General features: G+C 36.5%; 1 protein-coding gene across 1 annotated transcript in view; it reads right to left on the reverse strand.

Moving 5' to 3' along the window:
* Positions 1-23,137, reverse strand: part of ARL15 (ADP ribosylation factor like GTPase 15) — a 151,554-nt gene that overhangs the window by 53,902 nt on the left and 74,515 nt on the right. Inside the window, exon 4 of the mRNA XM_035903719.1 lies at positions 18,097-18,305. Within this exon, the coding sequence (XP_035759612.1) occupies positions 18,097-18,305 (209 nt within the window). The remainder of the gene's footprint in view (positions 1-18,096; positions 18,306-23,137) is intronic.

The following is a 23,137-nucleotide window of genomic DNA, read 5'->3' on the forward strand; positions in this document are numbered from 1 at the left end:
GAAATATGCTCAACAACAATGGACTTCAATTTTTCTCTTATCACCAGAAATTAAGACTTGCAGAGTGCTTTCAAGTAAGATAACTATAAACATCATGGTGATGAATAATTGTTCACATCTGTCCCAGGAACAAAAGCTGCAGATAAAAAAAAAACATTTCTCTATTTCAGAGCACTGCACAAAGCAGCCCTCAAAGCAAAGTCTGAAGAACAGAGAAAACTTTGACAGAGGTTGTGAGACTGATGGTCCTGATCAGATTTATCACTGTTGTAGAGGGAGGGCAGTTGTCCAGAAGGTAGTCACCTGAAAAATGCTAAATTTGTGGAATCCTGTGGTGGTTTGCAGGATTTCTGGCACAGTTTTCCTGCATTTCTACAGAACTACATTGGTTTCTTGCTGAGTCTTTTGTGGAGCTCAAGCTGCAAATTCCTTTAATAGGTACAGGATTGCCACACTTTTCGGCATTAATACTTTATAACAATCTTCACAAAACTCCCATAAACTTGACTCCTGAAGAGCCTCATCAGTCTAAATTAAGAACAAAGTAATTGAGGAAGCAACATTTAAGGTCTAAAAAAAGAGAACTGAGCATCAGATTTAAAGCTTTCTTTTTAATCTCTGGAAAAAATCAGAATTTCATCAAAGCTTGCAAACAACTCCACTACACAAACTAGCTGAGACTACTTTTTGCCTATTAATACAAACTTAAAGCGTTATTAACACTTACATTCTGAATATTAGCACCTACATTCTGACTTATTAATTCTGAAATACTTCTGAATAGGTAAATAGGAACTTTTTTTTCGCACACAAGATGAATTAAAACTCCATTAAGAACATACAGTCAAACAGAAGAAATGGAAACAACTGAAATAATCTAAACAGTAACAGAGAATTTTAGATCTACAAGATACAGAAAACTATAGTCTTCAGCGGGTATACTAGTAAAATGACCACTTCCACACATCTAAAAAACATTTTATAGGAATACTATTTCTGCATTCTTTACCACCATAGCTGATTGAACAAGGAGGAAAATGATCACGCAAACAGAGAACGTTAAATCACCACAGATCTCAAAATCCATTAAACTCTGAGAACAACTCAACTGTTTCTAGACCAGACATCCTTAATAAGAAGGTAGTGAAACTGACCGTACATACTGAAATGAATGAACTATGCAGAATAATTTCTTTATAACAGATAACTGATTAGGAGATACTGAATATTCTCAATGTCTTGGGTAGCTCCGGAATGCCAATTCAGAACCTGGCAGTGTTATATTTATTTCCAATTATTATGATAAAAGAGAATCCAGACTGATAGCAAATAAATAAAAATATTTTTCAACAGGTCAGAAAGCATTTTGAATGACACAACACTCAAGTGTCAGAGCAATATCACTCTATTTCAACTAATTTGCAGCTATCGCTGTCAGGTTACAAACTGACAGGTTATACAAGTACACTAAGAATTGTATTTTGACTATAAATTCAAAGTTTAAATCCAATCTTAATTCAAGAAACAAAATTAATTTTCAGTCACACTAAAATAACATAACGAGTTTTGGCACATTTTTTCCAGCATTCCACATATTTTAGTTAAATGACAAACATAGTGAGACCCTGACTGATAATCCTGAGCAGGGCAAGTCAACTCCTCCTTCATTGCCCAATCACTATACCCTGACAATATATACTGTATTCTCTAGCACTTTCAGTTACTCATTGCAGGTTCTCAGAATACTTAAAATTGTACTTTTCAGAACACAAGTTTAAATAATTGTAAGGTCCCAGGACTAGAAAACTGTCATACTAGTATATACATAACAGTAACATATGTACGGTGCAGGTCTCGTTATGACTGCAGTTCTTACGACTGATACCACAGCTCTTTGATTTTTGCATATCGGGGTCTATGCATGTAAAAGCACTGTGATGTTGGCTGAGCCATCTTGAAGAAGGAAAAAAATTGAAATATTCAATAATTAGAGCGATAGCACCCGTTGAGACACCATAGTCTTGTTTTCTCTTCTGTTTGTCCAAACTTCTGCATTAAGCTCTTAATTTTCGCTTCAGATTCAAACTCTCATTGGAATCACTGATAATTAGACGACCATTAGCTTTGTGGTTGTAACTGAGTCTACCAGTGCTTAAATTCCTGTAAAATGAACAGCAGACTCTTTCCTTACCTCAAACATGACAAGAAAATACATTAAAAGACTGACATGTTCCAATCCTACACTACTATTTCAGTTAAAGACGTTAAGTACAGGGAGCAAGATGCATGAAAAGTTCCAGCCAGCCTTCTGCCAAATAGCACAAAGTAAGGGGTAGCACAGACTCAGATATAACTCCAATTGTCTCTGGTATGACAATTTATAACTGAGGTCTCTCTTTAATTCAGGGGGTTTTTTGTGTCTAAGAACAAAATGGATTGAACAGAAAGATAATTATGAATCTGAACCTTCCTGAGGACAGTTTTGCAAAATATTTTGCCACCAAGCAGCTAGATTTCTAATCTCCCCTCAGCTGTGGTTCTACCTAGGACATTAGTCAACTTCTCCCCGTTTCATTATATCTGATTTCTCCATCCAACCCCTTTCTGCCTGAACCGGCTTCTACAACAGTGTTTTAGGGCACAGTCCCTAGCTATCAGGTCTCCTCCCTACCAGAGTGTCAGTTACAGCTGCAGACTCTAAATGACATTTTTTATCGAGTGATACTTAACATATACTACTCATTTTGTCTTCAAATGACTTATGGAGATTCAGATCCATGCACATCCTGATAGATAGAACATAGAAAAGGATTCAAGCATCAAACCATGACTGAACCAAACTAACACAAGGAGGGTCCATGCGCCCCACTGCCAGACATAGTAGATTTTTTAATTACCTCTCAGCCAGGTTCTACCAAAAATGGGTATGTTGATTTGCTGACCTACCCTTTGAACACAGCTCACTTCTGAAGCATCCATCCCCCTGCATAGGAGTCAGGAACCGGATGATCTGCTGCCTTCTACATGCACAAAAAACATCAGTGAAATCCTGAGCCTTATTTTCCGCAAGAGCAGACCCTTTAAGCTTTGACCCAGTTTGGCCACTAACAGCCATCTTCCTAACTCAACCGTGCTGTCAAGTAAATGTCAACAAACTAACATGTAACAAAACAAAAACTTAATTCAATGTTCCTGATTTCAAAACAGGCAGTTCTTCAGTCAATAAACATTCCTTCTACACTACAAGTAAGTGAAAAGTGACTAACAGGCAAAAGACTTTTTAAATGCCTGGAGAGTTTGGAGAGGGTTTGGAAGAAATAAGCTTGCCAGAAACTGCTGGCAAGCATACTCCCTACAACAGCCGGCAACAGGCTATCCAAGCATGCATTCTTGCTTCCTTTCCCAGACCATAGTATTACCACCCCCACCTTCTTATTTATGCAGGGGAAGGGTGGCATTATTGAATTCATTTTCTTAGTTAAGCAAGATTTTTTCCTATTGCACAGAAGGAGTAACTTGGAGAGGTAGCCAAATACATCTGGGGAGCACTTTAAGCCCATTTTACAGTTACTAAAATCTGAATTGTCAGAGCCCATTGGCACTGCGTAACACTTAATTTTTATGCAACATATTAGCTACTGCATTCCCAGTTTAGAACATTTTTAGAGATATATTTCTCAAACATAGCCCGGAGACACAAATAATGACTTGGGAGAAATGTAAGAAGGCGAACTCATTTCCTTTAGTAAAAGAGCACCTGGCAACTACTATTATATTTTGTTTCTCCTGTTTTGCTAAACCTTAGAAGTTGCATCCCATCCATGATGTGGACTAAATCATAACCACTTAATACCACTAAATATTTTACAGTGGATAACCTGCAGGAACTGTAGCTTAACCTGCAGGAAGGTATAATGTTTTGTTGCACGTTATATTGCGACACATAAATAAATAGAAAAAACTTCTATGTTGCATCTTAATATCGTTATCAAAAGTTAACATCTCTGTCTCACAAGAAATGCTTTCTTAACAGGCATTTATGAACTGGAATGAAAATTTTCCAAAAGTCTGCATTTGGCCGTATTCCCTCTTCTTTTGTGAGCAGTCTTCCTGAACCAAGCAACAATATTACCATCAAAAAATATCTTCATCTTTTTGTATACTACCTGGCAAGTTTATGTGAAAACATTTAACATGATGGCAAACTTTTTGTGTGTTTTAAAAGAATTTCTAGACACCAAGCTGCAAAAACTGTTCACATCTTTAAGAAAGCCATCAAGAATTTATGAAAATTTACCATGTTCTTTAGATGGGTAAGTAATATTTACTCTTCCACTGCCTGCGACTGTCAGTATCAGTACATTAATCTACAGTTGGATTGACTTTTGTTTATAAGCCAATTTTGAAATGCTGCTCCAGTGTCTTGATTCCTAAACAAACACCCAGAAAAAATTAGTCCAGCGAGATGACATTAGTCTCTTCTCACTGACCAAATGCTTTGTAATAAGCAGATTGGCAGAGATGACTTAATTCAGACACACTGAGTAACTGAATAATTAAATCAAATAGAAGAGCTAATAAAGAGTGCATAGACACTGCACAGACAGCGTTATTTAGGGAATGGAGAAAGTCAGTGGGAAGAGAATACTAGTAAAGCTTAAGTGTGTTTTGATTCAGCATTCTGATTTGTTAAACATTTTCCCATCATTTTATGCCCTAATAAGTTTCCATTGACCAATATGACCTAAAGCTACAAAGCAAGCTAGTCAAGTGCAGAGTTTCCTTGAATGTATCTCCGCCAAGTTGCTGCAACTAAACATCAGTTAAAATAATTGAGAGAACAGAAATGTACCCTAGTAAAATTCTTTGAGAATAGTCTTTGAGTCTGGTAACCACTATGCTACTTTGGACACTATGCTGTTTCAAAATAAATTCATTTGATATCAAAATTCTAATAAGTGAATTTTACAATGTGGTAAAAACAGGATTGACACACTGGGAAAGTCACTGAGAAATGCATATAGAAAATGTACTTTTTCTCCCATGTTCAACTGTCATGTAAACTTCAGTTTATCAGGGGGTAAAACTGTACCATACATTCACTGCAAAAAAAAAAAAAAAGGGGTCAAGATAAACCAAAAATAATCTGGCACCACATATTAATACATAAATCCAATGCAAGTAAAACGCAAAAACTAATGTTCAACATGATTAGCCTGACATCCTATTGTCTTCTCTTCTTTTTAATCGAGACACTCCCTTAACATCAATGAAATTATTCGAATGATCAAGGAGAGCACCGTTCCTGAAGTCAGATAAGAAAAATTCTCTTAATTATGGTCAGCTATTCTCAGATGTTTAATTTTGTGTATTTACTAGCCATAATGACATACAAAGATCAAGACAACAAACTCTGTCCACGTAGTACAACCTAAAAGTTAACACAGTTGTATGCCAGTTGTGGAAAACTGATTTTTGACAGCCAGCAGGAGTAAGAATCAATTAGTGAAACTTCTGGTAGCAGACAGAAAAAAGTACATTACCCCTAAGACCACCCATTTGTTTTATTACCTACTGCTTCAATGCACAATGATAATATAGCTAAAAGGCTGCACTTCGATTTTTACTAAACCCAGCCAGATCAGAAATAGCAATGACAGGAGTATGCTATGAGTTAAAGGCTATCAATGCAACAGCTTAAAAGGAGATTCTGCATGGTAGTTGTACTCTTCAAATCATGGAGGTTCAGGCCTTACTGCCAAGTAAGTGAATGAAACAGAAGAGAAAATGTAAACTCAGAAATAGGTAGCTCCGACTTTTTCTTTTTGCAATTGCGCAGCAGCAATAAAAAATTTGCAAATATTGACAAAAGACAACAAAGCATATTAGCCTGTCTTAAAGACAGGCTGTCAAGTCCAATTTGTCAGGAAGCAACATTTACTCTTAGGAAAAATAAGTCTTCATAAAGACAATGGGTTAAGATAAACCTGTGTTCATTTCATGACTAATGGCATGAAGATTAGTGTTTAATCTCCACTCTAAGGGAAAAAATAAATTATATGAGGAAGAAAAAATCATAATACTCTGCAGAAGACTCAAAATCTATGTTGCTGGGTAACTGGTGCTAGAATTTTATTTTTACATGTATATGCATATGTGTATACATATGTGTGCGTATTTAATAAATACAAATAAAAATTATATATTACATGAACACGTGCACACATACAGTCTACAGATCTCAAAATAAGCAGCACGGGCACATAATTAAGGGGTCCCCAGGGCTCATAAAGAAAGTGCAACGACCTTGTTAGTGTTTGGCCTTTCTTTCGCACCCAGTCTCATTGTAAAACAGTCAACCATGAAAGTACTTTAAAAAGCTGGTTTTCTTTTTATATTTACAGCATGATTTTATAATGTACCTTTCATGTTTTAGAGAAGCTGGTACTTCTGTATATCTTCCTGGCAAATTCAACATGAACCACAAACTTTCTAATTTACAACTTTCAGAAATCTGAATGCTTTTGAATACCAGGATTTTCAACTTTGCAATTTAATGACAACCCTGCCTTTGGCCTTTCCTGACCTGTTGTGAAGTAAATCAGGCACACTAATGTGGGCTAACAAGTCTTTTTCACACTGTTCGATCACCCTGCATCTTTTTTCTCCGCAGACACCGCCTCTCTCCCACTCGCTGTCTAGCCATCCTCCCTCAAAGCAAACAAAATGGTCACTGTAACCCTGCATTACTGCTCATTAGATCACAGGTTAGTCAAGTGGAACTGCCCGAGGTTCCCAAAGGAGAGCTATACTTCAAAAATCTGTCCATGTCAAATGAAGAAAAAAACCCTGAGCGTGGGGTCACCCAGATCAATGATCAAAAGAGACTGAGAATAGTGAAGGGAAAAAAGAAAAAAAGCCCTTTTTTGTTAAAAAACAGCCTTCTGTATAATAAATCAGAATACAAAGATACTAAGCTTTTTCTCCCCCTTAACAACACTCCATTTTGGCTTTTAAATGGAATACCTTGTTTTTCAGAAGATTTTCTAAGAGCAAAATTATTTTTTAAGTGCTGGGAGTATGGTTTCAATAAACCTCAAAATTACCTTAAGAAAATTAGCAAGATGGAAATTAGCAATAATGGAAAATGTTGGGGATTTTATCTCTATCATATAAATATTTAATTATTCAAAAATGCAGTCAAAATCAATTTTCATTCAATTATTACTTTAATTTAAACAAACGATGCATTCTGAACTTCATGAGAAATTATACAGATAGTATATCCACAGAAAAAGTAGCCAACTAAAGTGACATAGTTTGAGCTCTTCTGGTACATGACAGATGTGCAGGCACGTGCAATACTTGAAGAATGTGCAGTACCATTTCTGTAGTCTCTGTTCATCTTTTAAGAACATATAGCAATTTATTAAAGACAACAAAGAAAATCACAGGAAAGTCCAAAACAAAAAAATATATTTTAAAATAAAATAACAACTTTATCTGATGAATTTTGATACACAGAACAGACCAAATTACTCAATTAAATTGAGTACTTCTGTTTAACAAAGTTCTCTGCACACATGTGCTTTTGAAAGCATGTTGGATAGTCTCTACTTTCCCAGTACGAATGAAATATGACAAGATTAACCACATAATGCATTTTAAAAATCACATAGATAACTGCTTATTTTAAACGAGTTACGTACTTTTAAAATAACAAACATCATTGTGCCACCAATGAAGACACTGCTGCAGCTAAAGGGACCCCAATGTTTCCTGCAATATTGGCAACAGAGCATCTTTTCATTTACAGCTCTGAAGAGCTTTATTTTTCTGCCCTACAGAGTAACTCAAATTTCATTCTCTTACTTCCTTTATCTTCAGCCACAAGTAAAGGCATAATTAGGAAAGAGGAACAGACTATTTGGTAGTAGATTTGTAGTTAGTAAGTGGTCTGTTGCAAAGGTATTACTGCAACAGAACAAAGCTATAGGAAATCAAAGGAAATAAATCCCTAAGATACTCAAAAGTTTCATACAGTTTTAGTAAATAATTTCTTAGCATTTACTACTGCAGTAACATAAAACCAAAATGAGAATGCAGTGGTCTGATAATACATTATGAAAAAATAGTGGGAAAAGTTTACAGAACAAACCTGTATTGACAGAGTGACAGATGGGACAACTTATTTTTAAAGAAATACTGCAATTGTAGCAAATATATAACAATATATGCATAAATTCCAATTATCCTCCTCTATACATATGTGTGAATGGGATGAACAGTTACTGTTTCACGTCAGGCTGCTGTAATAGATTTTCCAAACATTTAAAATATTTTCAGAAAACATTTACGCTTCTAAAGATTCCAGCATGACTAACAATATGCTGCAGTATCAACAAATCATCATTAGAATAATGTAATTATATTCAAAACTCTGCTTCTAGTCTTATGAAGACGATTGTTCCCAGATGCTAGAGAGTGGATAATTCATGTTTTTTCAGGGTATGTCTGCATCTGCTGCTGAATCACTGCAAGAAGGGGATGGGAGAATGGTTTACTCTTTTTGAACCAAATGTCATTGTGCACTGGACAGAAGAGATTTCTGAAGAAATAATGGACACTGTTGTCAGCATACATCCCTACAGAAGAAGGCCTCCAATGGACTGCTTTAAGAAAAAACTCAGCAGTACTCCATCCTCATCCTCCCTGAACTGTGGGACCCTTTGCCACTTTTGAACTTGCTGAACTCCCTTCCATTCTTCATTTCTGTTTCAGCCCCAGACTGCTCTCTACTCATCTCCTCTGCTTTACTGCCAGAAAAGTCTTGGGAAGGGGCAGGGAAAGAGGTGCACAAGATTTGTCACCAGTCCCCTTCCATTCTTCCTGTTATTCCTTATCTCTGGATTATCCCTTTTTCAAAAACTACAATCCCCTGTCCAACACTCATGCTCATAACCTGGGAACAATCTTTGATTTTTGGTTTCCCTCACACCCACACAGCATCTGAGATTTTTCCAGAAGTATAATAACTTGAAGGAATCCCAGAAAAAAAACCAAAAAAAACCAAACAAAAAAAAAATACAAACAGTTGAGAACTAAGAATGGACAGGGAAGGACTTAATCTCAGTTTATAGTAGGAGGAGTTTCCTTCTTGGTCTTTGACAACTGCAGTGTTGTCCCAGTAACATGCATCCAGAACACTGATCCAAAGATGATCCCGTCTCTATCCTGTCACTAGGAAACACACCATTGTTTTGTGAAGTCTCACTTGTATGCCATCACCTCATGTCCAGAGCTGCATGGTTTATTCCCTCTCATAGGAATTTTATGCTCACCCATACTAAAGCATTTCCAGCCTCTGATGGGCCAATGACGCATCAAGTTTCAGTTTTGCTTTCCCTCATGCTACTGCTCATACTCAAGAGAAATTCCCCTCGAGCATCTTCAGAAATGCTGAGTTTGAAGAGGCACCAAAAGCATCCCATACCCAAGCTGAGCTCAGCACCTTCTATTTGATACAAAGAAACTCTGCATACACATTCCCAGCAAGCTCCCCAAGGTGTTGGGAATTACAGACAACATTAATCTATGTTACTTCACAGTGCAGGTAGTGCTGATGCAGCTGAAAATTTTCTACTTTTAAGGCACATATTTAAATTCCAACTTTAAATACCTACACGGATATGAAACAGATAGATTTTCTCCTGTGCAGTTATTCTTGAACCTCCTTGCCAAGACCAATAAAGATGCTCATCATGAGCTCCCATGCAGTGTATCTAATTCCTGCAGAATGGATTGAGACCAGAAATTTATTTCATACACTGCATGCCTACTCTAATGTAATGAAGATTATGTGATCATAATCAACTTTAAAAAAATATTAAAATTTACTTCTGTTATATTGAGTACCAAATATAAACGATATAGAAAAAAGTTCAACCACACAAAATGATTAGAGCTTGGTAAACAGAAGATTAACAATATAGTTAACTTCAATCAATAAACTTCTTTTAGCACTAAAGACATTCTGATATTTTCCCTTAAAAAAAAAAAAAAGAGAATCACATGTCCTCATTTTTTAAAAAGCAGCAGCTTGTATTCTTGTGCTCAAGAATTCATTCTAATAAATATAAGAAGGATGTCTGAAAGGAAAACACATCCTAAATCACTTACACAATAGCAGAGTTTTCACAAACTTGGTCCAATGCATTACTAAATAGTTTTCTGTTCTTTTTCATCTGATCCTGAGACCTTTTTTATAAAAACTGTAGAGCTGTATTTGAAAAGGAGTTCTATAGCTACTATCTTGTTCTATTTGAAAGAGTTATTTATTGCGAAAGAAATACATCTTCTCTTGCTCATGCAAAATATCTCAAACAGTAATTAAATTTTTGAGCACTCTCCTATTCCTCTGAACAGCAGTATCACAGTCATAGAGGCCCAAAAGCATCATAATGATCATGTAGTCAGATTTTTATCCAACAGGCCTTAGGATTTCATTTAATTCTCTACTAAAGCCAGCAACTTTTGACCAAGCACCACCGTTCTTCTGCACCAGTATCACTTCCACTCTCACCTTCCTCTCACCTCTTGTTTGTGCCTTTTTTTATCCAATTTTATCCAATTGTCTTGTGAGCTGAGTCTGTTTGAAAATAAGACCAAAAGGAAGGAGTGGGATAAGCAGTGAAGTAATTCTTATGCCCGAACCAGCTCATCACATGGTCGCACAAACAGTTGGACTGTCACACCTGAAGGATGGGATAGGCAAGGAGGCCAGCATGCAAGCCAGTACAGCTGATAAAAGAAACACTCCAAGTACATCCATCTATATACGTATAAAATAACCACTTGCAGACACAAAAAGTGCTTTAAAAATCAAGTTACTGATACTGAAAGGATACACAGCAATACTCTTCAAAATCTACTCCAAAATATGACACTTCTTTTGCAGATCTGTACTTGGCACCATCAGATGCAAGGGCCATTCAAAAGATTTACTTCTCTAAGGACAGTTTTGATGTTGTGAAATTGGTGTACGCAGGCAGTACTGCCAGTCCTGTGTCTCAGATACTCTACTCCTGTTCTTTAGCTCCCTATACATTGTGTAATATGGGCACATTTGCAGGTGTGCTCAAGCATTTTCGTCTTTATCTTCAGGACGGTCATCCCGATTCAAAGTCTCTATAGGCACTCTTTCAGCTCAGTTCTCTGCAGACTTATTTCTTTGTCAAGACCAGGGCTAGGAATTTACTATTCAGAAATATACTTTTCTTTATTAAATAGGCCATGTACATTAGTACAGCATGGTTATTTGTAAGCTGTATTATTCACCTAAAAACTATCAGCAGTTCCAATTTATCTTTTGATCTAATGAAAATATATTGGGGATTTTATGTGCCATGGCTTTGTTTATTGTAAAGCATAATTGAAACAGAAATCCACGTAAAGAAGAAGTATGCTTACTGTTTGGGTTCTTCACGTCACCCTTTTATAAAGGGATTTTCACAAAAAGTCGAACCATTCTAAATAGATTCATTTACAAATCCTTAAAAAGACTTTACAATTCCTTTTCAGATTATCTTAATTTCTTCTTTGCTCACTATTATTTCCTCCCATGTCAGTGACTCACAGAGAACAGGCAAATCCAGCTTCTTCCAAGATTTTCAGTTTTTCATTTTAATCTCTTTATATGGTCACTTGTATTTTGCAGAAATAAATACTTACTACCCAATTTGCTATTAGTATGATCATTCTGACCATGCAAAGATTAAAGCACACACTACCTTCTAAATATTTACATTAAACACAGTGTTGCAACTGTTTGAAATTGTTTTGCTGTTCACGTCTAGCTAGGATGTGGATTATTTTTATTTAAGTTTATAATTTTATATTCTATTTTATTTACATTATTTTATTTTAGGATCTTTTTTATATCTAATCATCTTTCTAACAGGCCTGAAGAAATTCTTTAATCAGAACGGGAGAATCCTATGAGACATGTAATGAGGAGACATTTCTGCATTGTTTTAAACATGGCAAAACTAGTATTTCCTAAACATCAGTTCAATAATGTCCTCCTCTCCTGCAAATGTGTTCATAACTGAAGTCTGACAAATATCTCCTCTGTTCCCACAAAGGCCACAGTTGTGAAGGAAGCAGCCAATACTCAAAATAACGGAGTCCAGCTCCAAAACAATCTTCAAATATCAGGGGATACACCTTGGACAAGACGAAGTATTTGCAGTGAGGGGATTGCAAATATTAAGGTCATTAAGGTCACTATGATCTCAAAAAAGGGTAGGAATCCATATTTTGGCTATTTGCTGCAGTAATCTCAAGATAAATCATTTCAGAAACAGTTTCTTGAGGAACCAAAAATCTGCCCCCAATTTAACTTTGCTGTGGATGTCCTTGTCATAAAGCACACAGATTTGCAACAGCTGGTCTTTAAGAATTCAGATAGGTGAACTAATTTGAGAGGCTTGACCGGGGTGAGGATGGGAGAGACCGCAAAGACCACTTCCATTTTCACTCTCAGTTTCAGGCTAAGTTTTTGTATTATAGAATCATAGAATGTTTTGGGTTGGAAGGCACCCCTAGAGGTCATCTAGTCCAACCCCCCTGCAGTGAGCAGGGACACCGCTAACTAGATCAGGTTGCTCAGAGCCCCGTCCAACCTGGCCTTGAATGCTTCCAGGGATGGGGCCTCCACTACCTCTCTGGGCAGTGTTTCACCACCCTCATTGTAAAGAATTTCTTCCTTATATCTAGTCATATTGTCTACCTGCTGCTGGAGGCATCTGTTCAAAACTGTTAGTTGAGATACTGCACAGTCTCTGAAGCTAAGCCTCCTCACATGTCACTGTTCAATGAGGTTTTTTCAGATTGTTAAATTATGATGTCTTATCTGGTACGTTGAAACATTCTCAGAAAAAAAACCCCAACATTTTCCCCTTATTAGCAGAAACTACAAAAGGCACGAACTATGGCAAAATAGTACGAAGACACCAAGATCAAAAGAAGTAATTGTATCCTGGAATTAAGCCTGTCGTATGCAGCCAGCTCGGACCATAAAGCATCAGCAGGCCCAGAAAGCGCAGTTCCCAGAGAGCTCCAGCTCCCCAGCACCACTAAGAGCCTCCACAGATGCTGACAAACCTGGACATTCTCCTACAATGGTTATTTAGCTTTAAGACACTTAAGGCATCAAGACAACATTGTATATCTATAAAATTATTTCCAGACATAAACAGAGGAGAAACTGTCAGAGTAACAGATATTAGCCCTCACATCCCTAAGGTGTCTCTTTTCACAAGGAGAGTCACTCTCCACTTTTCTGCTAGCAGAAAACCAAATTAAACACTGTCTACGATTCAAAACCCAAATGCCTTAAAATATTCTCAAATAGGTAAATACATCACAGTCTATGTAAACATGGGATCAACCTTTCACACTTGCTTTTGACAATATTGTTTGTAATTCAAAGATATTTTTAATCTTGCTCTATAGAAGAAAAAAGGAAAATGGGAAAGACTTTCCTCTGGAGTTTCACATGCCCATCAGTACCACAACTTTAAAGTAAATTCTTGTATGAAAGAAGAAAAAAGCACTTGTGATCTGCGCACTACATAACCTTTTCACCTTTATCTTTTTGTTGTCACGAGAAAAAAATCTTAAAATAGACTGAGAAGATTTTTGATTCAGTCTACTAGCAAGTCTATATTTAGAAGTTCTAGCATTTTTTAAAACAGGATTTTAGAACGTATCTTCAGTGATTGCCCCTGTACTAGTGGTCAGCAATTTATACACATGAAGGAAATGTATTAATTGCCTGCACTTCTGGGTAACTAAAAGAAAACCCACCAAAACGTTATAGTCTTCTGACTGTTTTCACATACGATCTTCGAACAGTTCAGTTGGAAGGGACCTAGAACGATCATCTAATCCAACTGCAATCTTGAAAACAGCCTTAAATATAAAAACCAAAGAAACTCCCTAAAACCAACACGCTGCCAAAGAGCACTGTACGGCAAAGCTTCATGGTTTGACTGGGTTTCTCCTTCGGCCAGTCCTACATGGCTTCCAGAAGTCCTCAACAGATTTGCACAAGTGTTTGCTCAGCATAGCCTCCTCCTACAATGCAATGGCTATGGTCAACTTCCAATGCAACCTATCTGTGACTCCTAAATATTGCTCTGGGAGGAAAGCGACTCTCAGTTTGCATCCTGGTTCAAATCACAGGAATCTACTGCAATATCCAGCTTCCAATATTACTGCCAGAAGTAGCATACATTCAAATTAAAAATCAACAAGTTAGTAATCATAGTAATGCTGCTGTTCCCTTGCAAAGCAATTTACATTGCTTTTATCACCATAAATCTCCTGCAATATTTTAAGTCTGCAACAGAATATGACTAATCAAAAGCACTTGTTATAATCAAAAGCACTGTTGCAATGGAAAACCAGAAGCACACCCCAACCAAAAGCAAGATACTTATTAAAAAAATTTATATAATTAGGTATGCTGTTTTAGAACTGCACCATGTATTTTGGAAACAGTGGCCAAACCAATATGTCACCATCTTCCCATCTGCTGAGTAACTAAATTTATTTTTCACTTGTAACTATTTTTATTTACTAATTCAGGGGGTTTCCAAAACGGCAGTCAGAACTGACTTACATATAATTAATTCTTCATTATTGAGATTTTAATCTAAAATAAGGTTATTTTGCAGCATACCTATTGACTCAAATACAGCTGACTGGGTTTCACGGTCTGTTTAATATATGCAGTCTTTACTTCAGCGTGGCTCAGTTGAAATCACTTAGCAGCTATTTGAAAACACTTAAATATGTGCTACTGTCACAGGAACAACAAAACAAGATACATATATCCTTGACATGGGAAGATAGAATAAACACCATAGAAGCTGACATAAGAGAAATAAGAGGTGGTATATTTAAAATGAAATCTTAATTTATAGTTTCTAAAATGAAATGTCAAATTTACTTTCTTGATTTAATTTTAAAATAAAAAAACACCTAGAACACAGCCAACAAGAACTGAACACAGGAAAAATGGATTACATTTACTGATTAGTACTTCAAGTCCTGTAATTTTTCCTGATCACTTCAATAATATGAAGATTATTCTCTAATCATGCCTGCAAAATGAATTAGATTAAACTACATTTCATAAATTAAACGAGTTATTTGGATGTTCTTACAAGTAGACATCAGTTTTGCATTGAACTATTCATGGAATTGCTTAATACTTACAGCATGCAGCTTCTACATTTCTACCTAAGAAATGCATGGACAAAACACATTAAAAGAAAATACAAAATTTTGAAAAACTGATGCAACTGCACTTCCCAACAATAAATATAACTAACATCTGTTGTAGAAACTGCTTGGCACTTGTACAATTTTGTGAAGGATTTTTGTTGTAGATAAATATTTTTCTACAATTCCTATTACGCACCACTCAACTCAGACATTTTCTTTAATTATACTCCAAGGGGTCCTTTCAAATCCATTAAAGAAAGGCAATTTCTTGCCCAAAAGAATGCATACATACTTCTAAATTTCAACTGTGATTCATCTGTCTTCTGACACATAAAAAAAGCAAGGAAATACCTATAATTAATGGACTTAGTTCTGAAAAAATGTCTAATAAAACTCTAAATGCTCAACATATTATTTTTGTTAAATCCTTAAATATGCTCTTTTTGAAATAATGACTGGTCTTATGATTCAGCATTTTACTTTCACCTCACATCTCAATAATGAGAAGAACAGCACAGCAAAGTCTTTAGAAAAGCAAGAAATTTCCATTTTAACATTGGCAAAATTGACCGAATACACAGCAAGCATAGCACATAAATTCTACAGGGACAAAGCAACAACTTTGTGAGACTTGCCTTCATCTGTTTTGTAATTTTGTTTTCCACTATTCTTAAGTAAAGAATTTCAAAGACATACACTGTGCTCTTGATTCAGTGATTTTTTTTCCTGAAAATATGCATGAGCTGTGCACATTTAACAAAATTCTTGTATTCAGCATTTCATGCAGACTCAACGTAGCAATCAAGACTTGTTTGCTATAATATACTGAAAGATTTTTTTTTAGAACAGCTTGCAGTAGAAACATATTTAAATGCAATTGTAAGCATATAAGGATCTACTCCTCTACTACTACAAGCAATTGGTTATGATGGATCAGAGAAAATGAGGGCACTGCCAATAAAACAGAAGAAATGTTAACTCTAAATACACAAAAGATTCAGTTCAGGCCCAAAAGCCTATCCACATGGTCTCAACTGCAAAATGGAGAGTTTCATGTATAATTTGCTGTAGAGCAAACTAACTGGCATTGTATTCACTGTTCTTATGAAGCCAGACATTTCTTATAGTATTAATCAAAATCCAGAATTAACTTTAAGCCAAATCTGGCCATTTTAAAAAGGAAAAAAGTAGTAAAATACAAAATACTTAGATCGTGTGAAAAAAGCATTTCCATTAATAGAAATTGTAATCGGTATTGCTTTATGAAAAAAAGTAAAAATCAAAACACCCTGGGTATGTCTGGGTGAATAAAATGAAACCAGTTGTGTCTCAGGATATTTTCATTTTTTAAGTAGAAAGTTTTGGAATACATGCTTTGCTTTCAGATTCCACAATAAACTAGAAGAAATTAATAAAGTGTTATATAAAAATCCATATTAAATTTCCTTTAAATATTCATTACTTCTTCCTAAATCTGTTTTTAAATGAACAAGACCTAGAACTTGTAGATTCTTTCCCTGCATAATTTCAGTTTACCTCTTCATGTAACTTGATATACTAAATTCAAACTCCATTTCTCTCCCCCCCCCGCCCCCTCCAAGCACAGATTCTTGGAGGAAAGTACCAACAACTTAATAAAACATTTTACGGTGTAGCTTACACAGTTCTCACTTACTCTCTTCCTCTCACATTAAACACAACACTATACTCCAGTCACATTTACAGTTCTCCTTCTTAACACATAATAAGCTTAACTTTTTATCCTCTGTTTCTTTTCGCTAGGAAAGGAGGCACAAATAGCAATAAAGCAGTACAGAAATTATATGCAACTATATTGTACAAATAGCAGTTATCCTACAGATCAGTCAGTTTTGCATTGAATTTAATGGGCATTCTTCAGAAAGATCAGATTTGAGACTAAGAAGTGCATATAAGAAAGCAACAAGTTTAAACACAAAGCAGTAACGCAGGAAGGTGCTGAAACAGTTTTCATTCTGCTGTAATAAGAAACACCACTCACAGAACAAACAGGAGATTTCACATACAATCTTTAATAGGAAGAGTCCTTTAAATGACATTTGTGAACAAGAGTGACACAACCAAATCTTTACCTCTTTCTACAACTTCAGAAGAGTAAGTAGAGCTTATCATGAAGAACTTTCAGCATTTCCTCAAAGGTATGTGACATGATAGGAATGCAGGTAAGACAAATTTTTCAGGAACTTAAGAGCAAAAGGTACACTGAATAGAGCAATTATATAATTTACTATGTGATAGCTACAAATTAGAGAAAGACATTACTCCTTAAAAGAAGAAAATCAGATCAGAAAAGGAATTGCAACTCTGCCCTCACATCAGTACACAGCAGTTCAGAAAAAAAAGCTTTTACGTAAAAGGCAACCTATGGCTGCAATCTATTGCTTTAAGCAGTTGCAGAGAATGGAGTAATGGAGTAGTGCAAGATTAAAACTAATAGCAAATAAAAAGACAAGCTAAACAAAAAAATCACTGTCCCAGTAGCTTTTGATAAGAGTAGTTTAAAAACATCTTTTCTCCCTTAAGCAAAATATAGTATATTGTTTGCATCCAAGTATTACTTGTCTGTTTTCCAGAACAACTAAGCCTGTATAGAGTGCACTGGACTAAGTTCTTAGGGGGTGGGACTGTTCCTGGTCTGCGTACTTACAGCGAAGTGTCACTGAGGCCACTCCTTAACTAGGGTACCATGGTAGTAAGGTATACTGGGTCAGTGGTGTGCAGATAGAAAATACAAACAGGCAAGATGCTGCCATGTTAACATACCTCTTGTACGGAGCGAGCTGCTGGCTTGTCTTGATGATTGGCCAGTATTAAAAACGGCAAAGTACATAACTGTGGGTGCTGGAGAGCAGAATGCAGTTCATTCCTAGCAGTTTCTAGATCATCTTCAGAGGAGGCACTGTCTAACACAAATATTACCCCTTGGGATCCTTGGTAGTAACGACTCCAGTATTTCCTGATATTGTCAGCCCCTTTTAAGACAATAATAAGAACTAATTAAAACAAGAATTATTAAACAGATTTAACACTTGTATCTGAAAATAACCCTTTTACTTAGAACAATCAAAGCAATGGACTAAATTTTCTCTCCTAAAAAATCATCATTGAAAGAATAAAGAGGAAAAAAGCAACCATAAATCCAACACACAAACACAAATGTCAGATTAACACTACTCAAATAAGGAAGGAATTTGACTCGGTGCAGTTTTCATCCCTGAAAGTTTCTGCTCCATTAATGAGTACTGGCAGAACTACCATGCTTCCAGTGCCACGTAGTCTAATCCTATACCTTCTCACTGTAATTTCTTGGTACTAATACCTCAACCTTTGCCTATTCTTTTTTACATAGCCCTGCAGCTCCTTGCCATAATCTGTAGCTTCTGTCATGGCAGTTGCTCATTTCTGAGCATGATAAGGTCTTTCAGTTCATCTCCAAACCATCAGGCAAACACATCATAATTGGGGAAAAAAGGTGTCAGGAAAGCCTATTAAAGTAATTAGACACTTAATGAGGAGAATGGCGATACAATAGTGAATTGAACAGTGAATGAGAAGCTATGGTGACAACATGCAAAGGCATTCATTTCAACTACTTTTGCTCTGTCAACCACACTAGAGGCCAACAGTAGACACATGAGTGAGTGTACAGGCTTATGTGCCACAGTAAATTTTAGGACATAGTTCAGCAGCACTCAACCATCTCAACAGAAGCCAAGCAAGAAGGTTATCTACAGAAAGCTTTTGTCTCCCCTGGAGAGCAGCATATGTTGTAACATTGAGGTACGAAAAAAAAAATTGTATTTGACAGCTGTCAAACTATCTAAACTATGATTTGGATATGGCCTATTCTTTGTACGTCTGAATCTGGCACTACACTCATGGGGACTAACACTAAAAAGTGAACAGCAGCAGCAATACTCTAGCAGAAAACTTGATGTATCTGCAAGACAGTGATTTGCAGAAGTGTGCTGAAGGTATCCTTTACAGTTTTCTTTGAGATAGGGAAAAGTGAACTTAAAATGTAGGCACAGATACCAAGTTCTGATAATAACAAAACTCCATTTCTAGTGAAAAAAAAACCTGCACAAAAGTTCTGAGCAATATGTAGACATGAAATGAGAATGTAATGCAAAATTATTACTATAACATTGATGTACTTAAAATATTCACTTAACTTAAACACTGTGCAACACAAAAGCCAGTCACTAAACAAAGTCTAAGAAATACCTAAAAAAAGAATCTACAGCATATACTTCAGGCATCCAACTCAGAGTATCCAAACCTCACCCACTGGAGTTACTGTCTTCTCTGTACCAGCCACACTGGAACCTTAAGCACTCTTTTTCTGTACTCTGCATCTAGCAAAATTCAGGTAGCTAACAAATGTGAACACACACTTTTTCCTACAAAGAATACTGAAGTCATACCTGAACAGTTTTTTTTCTGCAAGAGACCTAAAGAGTTGATTACTTAAAGGTAAATGGTCATGGGATTTAACCAAGACATTTCTTAACTTCTCTATCAGTTTAACCAGACTCAGAGTAACAATGTACAAATAGGACAGCTGTTTATTTTATCATCAACTTCTGAAGATCAACTTGACTCATACAGAAGAGGGATTGCCCTGAAAGCTAATTCTGTTTCTGTACCACTGGCCTATCTACCAACTGTACTTGCAAAGGATTTCATAGCATCTGTTAGATGTGCCAGTCTTTCCAAACAACTGTCTATGTCAGAACCGAGTAGAGCAAGTTGGCAGAGGGACACTATTTACACAGCCACACACAGCAGTGTCGCGTGCATCTGCATTATGTAAGAAATTGGTAAGAGGATCATTTTCAATGAGCGGAAAGGCCAACACCATGATCAGTTCTTTGAAGGTCTTTTTTTTTTCCCCTATCAACACAGTATGTGTCTCATTTACTCTAAGCTTCAGCCAGCTACCTTTCAATCGCATGCAGCTGACAGACCCCGAGTCTTACCCTTGTAACTGTACTATTTCTAAAGAGAAAAACTGTGGTAACTGCAGAGCATTTGACCTCTTGTATCCAGGCTCATGGAATAAAGCAGCTCATGGATCTCTACATGGGACACAAGCCAGAAAAGCAGTATGCTGATTTGTTGACCTTACAGTCCTGTCTTTTTGGGTCAGGTTCTTTTGCTCAGCTTTGTTTTTCCACATCAGCTGTCCCAAAAGAACCACCACCAAAGTGTAGAAGTTCTTTCGTCTCCAGCCCTGGCCAGTCATCATGGCATGGTTGTAAGAATCAACTATTAATATCCAACAAAACTTGGTATTTCCTTTGGGATCTTCCATTAGAATAATGACCTGCTCTGAACTTGCTTACACTTCAATTCTGAGGAAATCACAGCCTGAGGTTTAAGAACAAAAAAAATTTGCACTAAGCACACAAGAAAAAAGACTGAGAGAGTCTGTACCTTGGGGTGCCATTTTAACTAATTTTTCTGGCAAATGCACTTGAAAAATAATTCTTGGCATCAATAAGCTATCAGCAAGTGGAAATCACAATTTCACGAATAAGCTTATATTCTTTTGCCTTAACTCTCTATATCCAGGGAGCATAACCTGCTCTCAGCTTCTTTCTCCAGAGCATTAGGCAGTATTCTGTGGAGTTCCCTTGGGCAGGAAATGCTGGCCTGTGAATAGTGATCCACGCACCGCACTTCACGGCATGGCAAATTCAGTCTTACAGAGCAAGCAGTTGTTTTTAAAGGTGCAGTTTACCACAGACTACCCCATAAATTAATCTTTTCATCTACTCCAAAGGTTTCTAAGACAGGGAAATTCAAAGTTTCAGTTCTTTGGCAATCCAGAATTTAATGTGCATCCCTTAAACATCCTCAGGCTCTCAGAGACCATAAATTTAATTGGTACCTAAAATGTCTTATCAAACAATAGTAACACACAAGATAAACATTTAGGTTTGTCAGCCTAATATCATGTGTTTCTATAAAAGCTTTGCAGGCATGAGACTGGTCTTCCAACCAATTTATGCCTAAACTAAGACAAAAAAAAAAAAAAAAAAAAAAAAAAAAAGAGAGAAAGAAAAAGAAAGAGAAGTAACTTGGGTAAAAATCTCCAACAGAAAAACGTAACAATTCACATTAAACTCAGGGAATGTGCTGTGCGTAACGGTCACCAAAATGTGACATTCAGTGTAGTATTTTCATCAGACTCAGGCAAGAGGCACGACTCATGCTTAGGCATATGGTTTGTTTCCCTCAGCAATCAACCCACGGGAGTGGGTCGAGTCCTGTGACTAAAACATCTCATTTACAAATAAACTGGGGCAGGGGGGGAACCCACACTACAACACAAGCACACTAATTATTAGAAGAAGTAAGAATAGATAGTATGCAGTCAAACATAAGCTTGAATTACTTCATAAAGGAAAAAACCCCAAACCTTCTCCATATTGAGAAATGACAGGGTGCTAGAATTAGAAACCCAAATCATTCAGCATTACTACAGGGCAGTTTATTCAACTAACTGTTCAAAATTTTAGAAAGTTTTAATTCATAATTTTTAAAATATCAAATAAATAAATTCTTTTTGATTATCAGCCAAGGGTATAGTGTGACCATATTAACACCATTTATGATTTGTATCAGTGCCAACGGTACACGCTAAAATGCACCATGGAAGCTGGGGGGAAGAGTTTGAGAGTTACGTGCAGCTTAATACATATCCAAAACAGGCCACACAATTTTGCACTCCTGTTAATATCACACAAAATGGAGAAATGCAAATCTTCCTTCCTTTCAACTATGAATACTTCTGTTTATGTCTTCATTCACATCAGTTTGAAGGTACCTTCAATTCCCTCCTTTTCAGCACTTTCAGGAGAACAGAACATACCATTACAAAAAAATTCACTGAAAGCAATTTAAAAGTGTCAAATTTGTTACTTGTCAAACTTGCAGCAAGTCTCCATCGACAGTGCAATGAATGTCCCACAGCCTTTGCTTCAAGATAGTCTAGCCTGCGCATGAAAGCTCTTGTTCACCTCAAAATACATCACAGCTCCAGAGCAGTTAGAGTCTCAAATCCAGGTTTTCCTTTGCACTAAGAATAGTTAACCTGGGGCCTTGAAAGAATGCAGGTTGCAACCAGTTTTTGTACCACTTTAAATATAACATCCACTCACCTGAAATAGAGACACCTACCCGTTTTGAAGGTTTTATAGTTTATTAAAAAATTATATAGATCATTCCTCTACTGATATTAAACAGACCTCTTCTAATTAGCAAAAAGGTGAAAAGATGGCAAGGAATATGTCAACTGGGCCACAAAATCTTCTGGCATGAAAGACTGGCCCATGGGTGGCAGAGTAAGAAGGAAGGGAATGAAAAAAAAAGAAATCTCTTGTCCATTCTTGCAAAATCTTTAAATACACCCTACCCCCCACCCAAGAAAACCTTCTCACTTCCTCATGAGGAAATCAGACGTGTTTCCTTAGGTAATCAGGAAGATGCCTGAAATCTTAGAAATCTTGACACATTTTTAAGAGATGTGGCTGCTCCATATCTACCTTGGGTATGCTCTCTGATTAGGTCTCCCAGTACTCCTCTTGAAGGAATACAGGACACAGATTTTTTGGGGGTTGTTTTTTGGATTTTTTTTAACACTAGCTATTTTTCAACATGATAGCTCCTTTTTATCACATCTTAAGTTATAAATACTTTCTAAGATACCCACTTTTTATGTACATGCAATTTTCCACACTAACAGACTCATCCACACACAGGTGATCCAGAATTTTCCCACAGGTGTAATGTCAGT

The sequence above is a fragment of the Egretta garzetta genome, unplaced genomic scaffold, assembly GCF_000687185.1.
Source record: "Egretta garzetta isolate BGI_Z169 unplaced genomic scaffold, ASM68718v1 scaffold471, whole genome shotgun sequence".
Classification (NCBI taxonomy): Eukaryota; Metazoa; Chordata; class Aves; order Pelecaniformes; family Ardeidae; genus Egretta; species Egretta garzetta.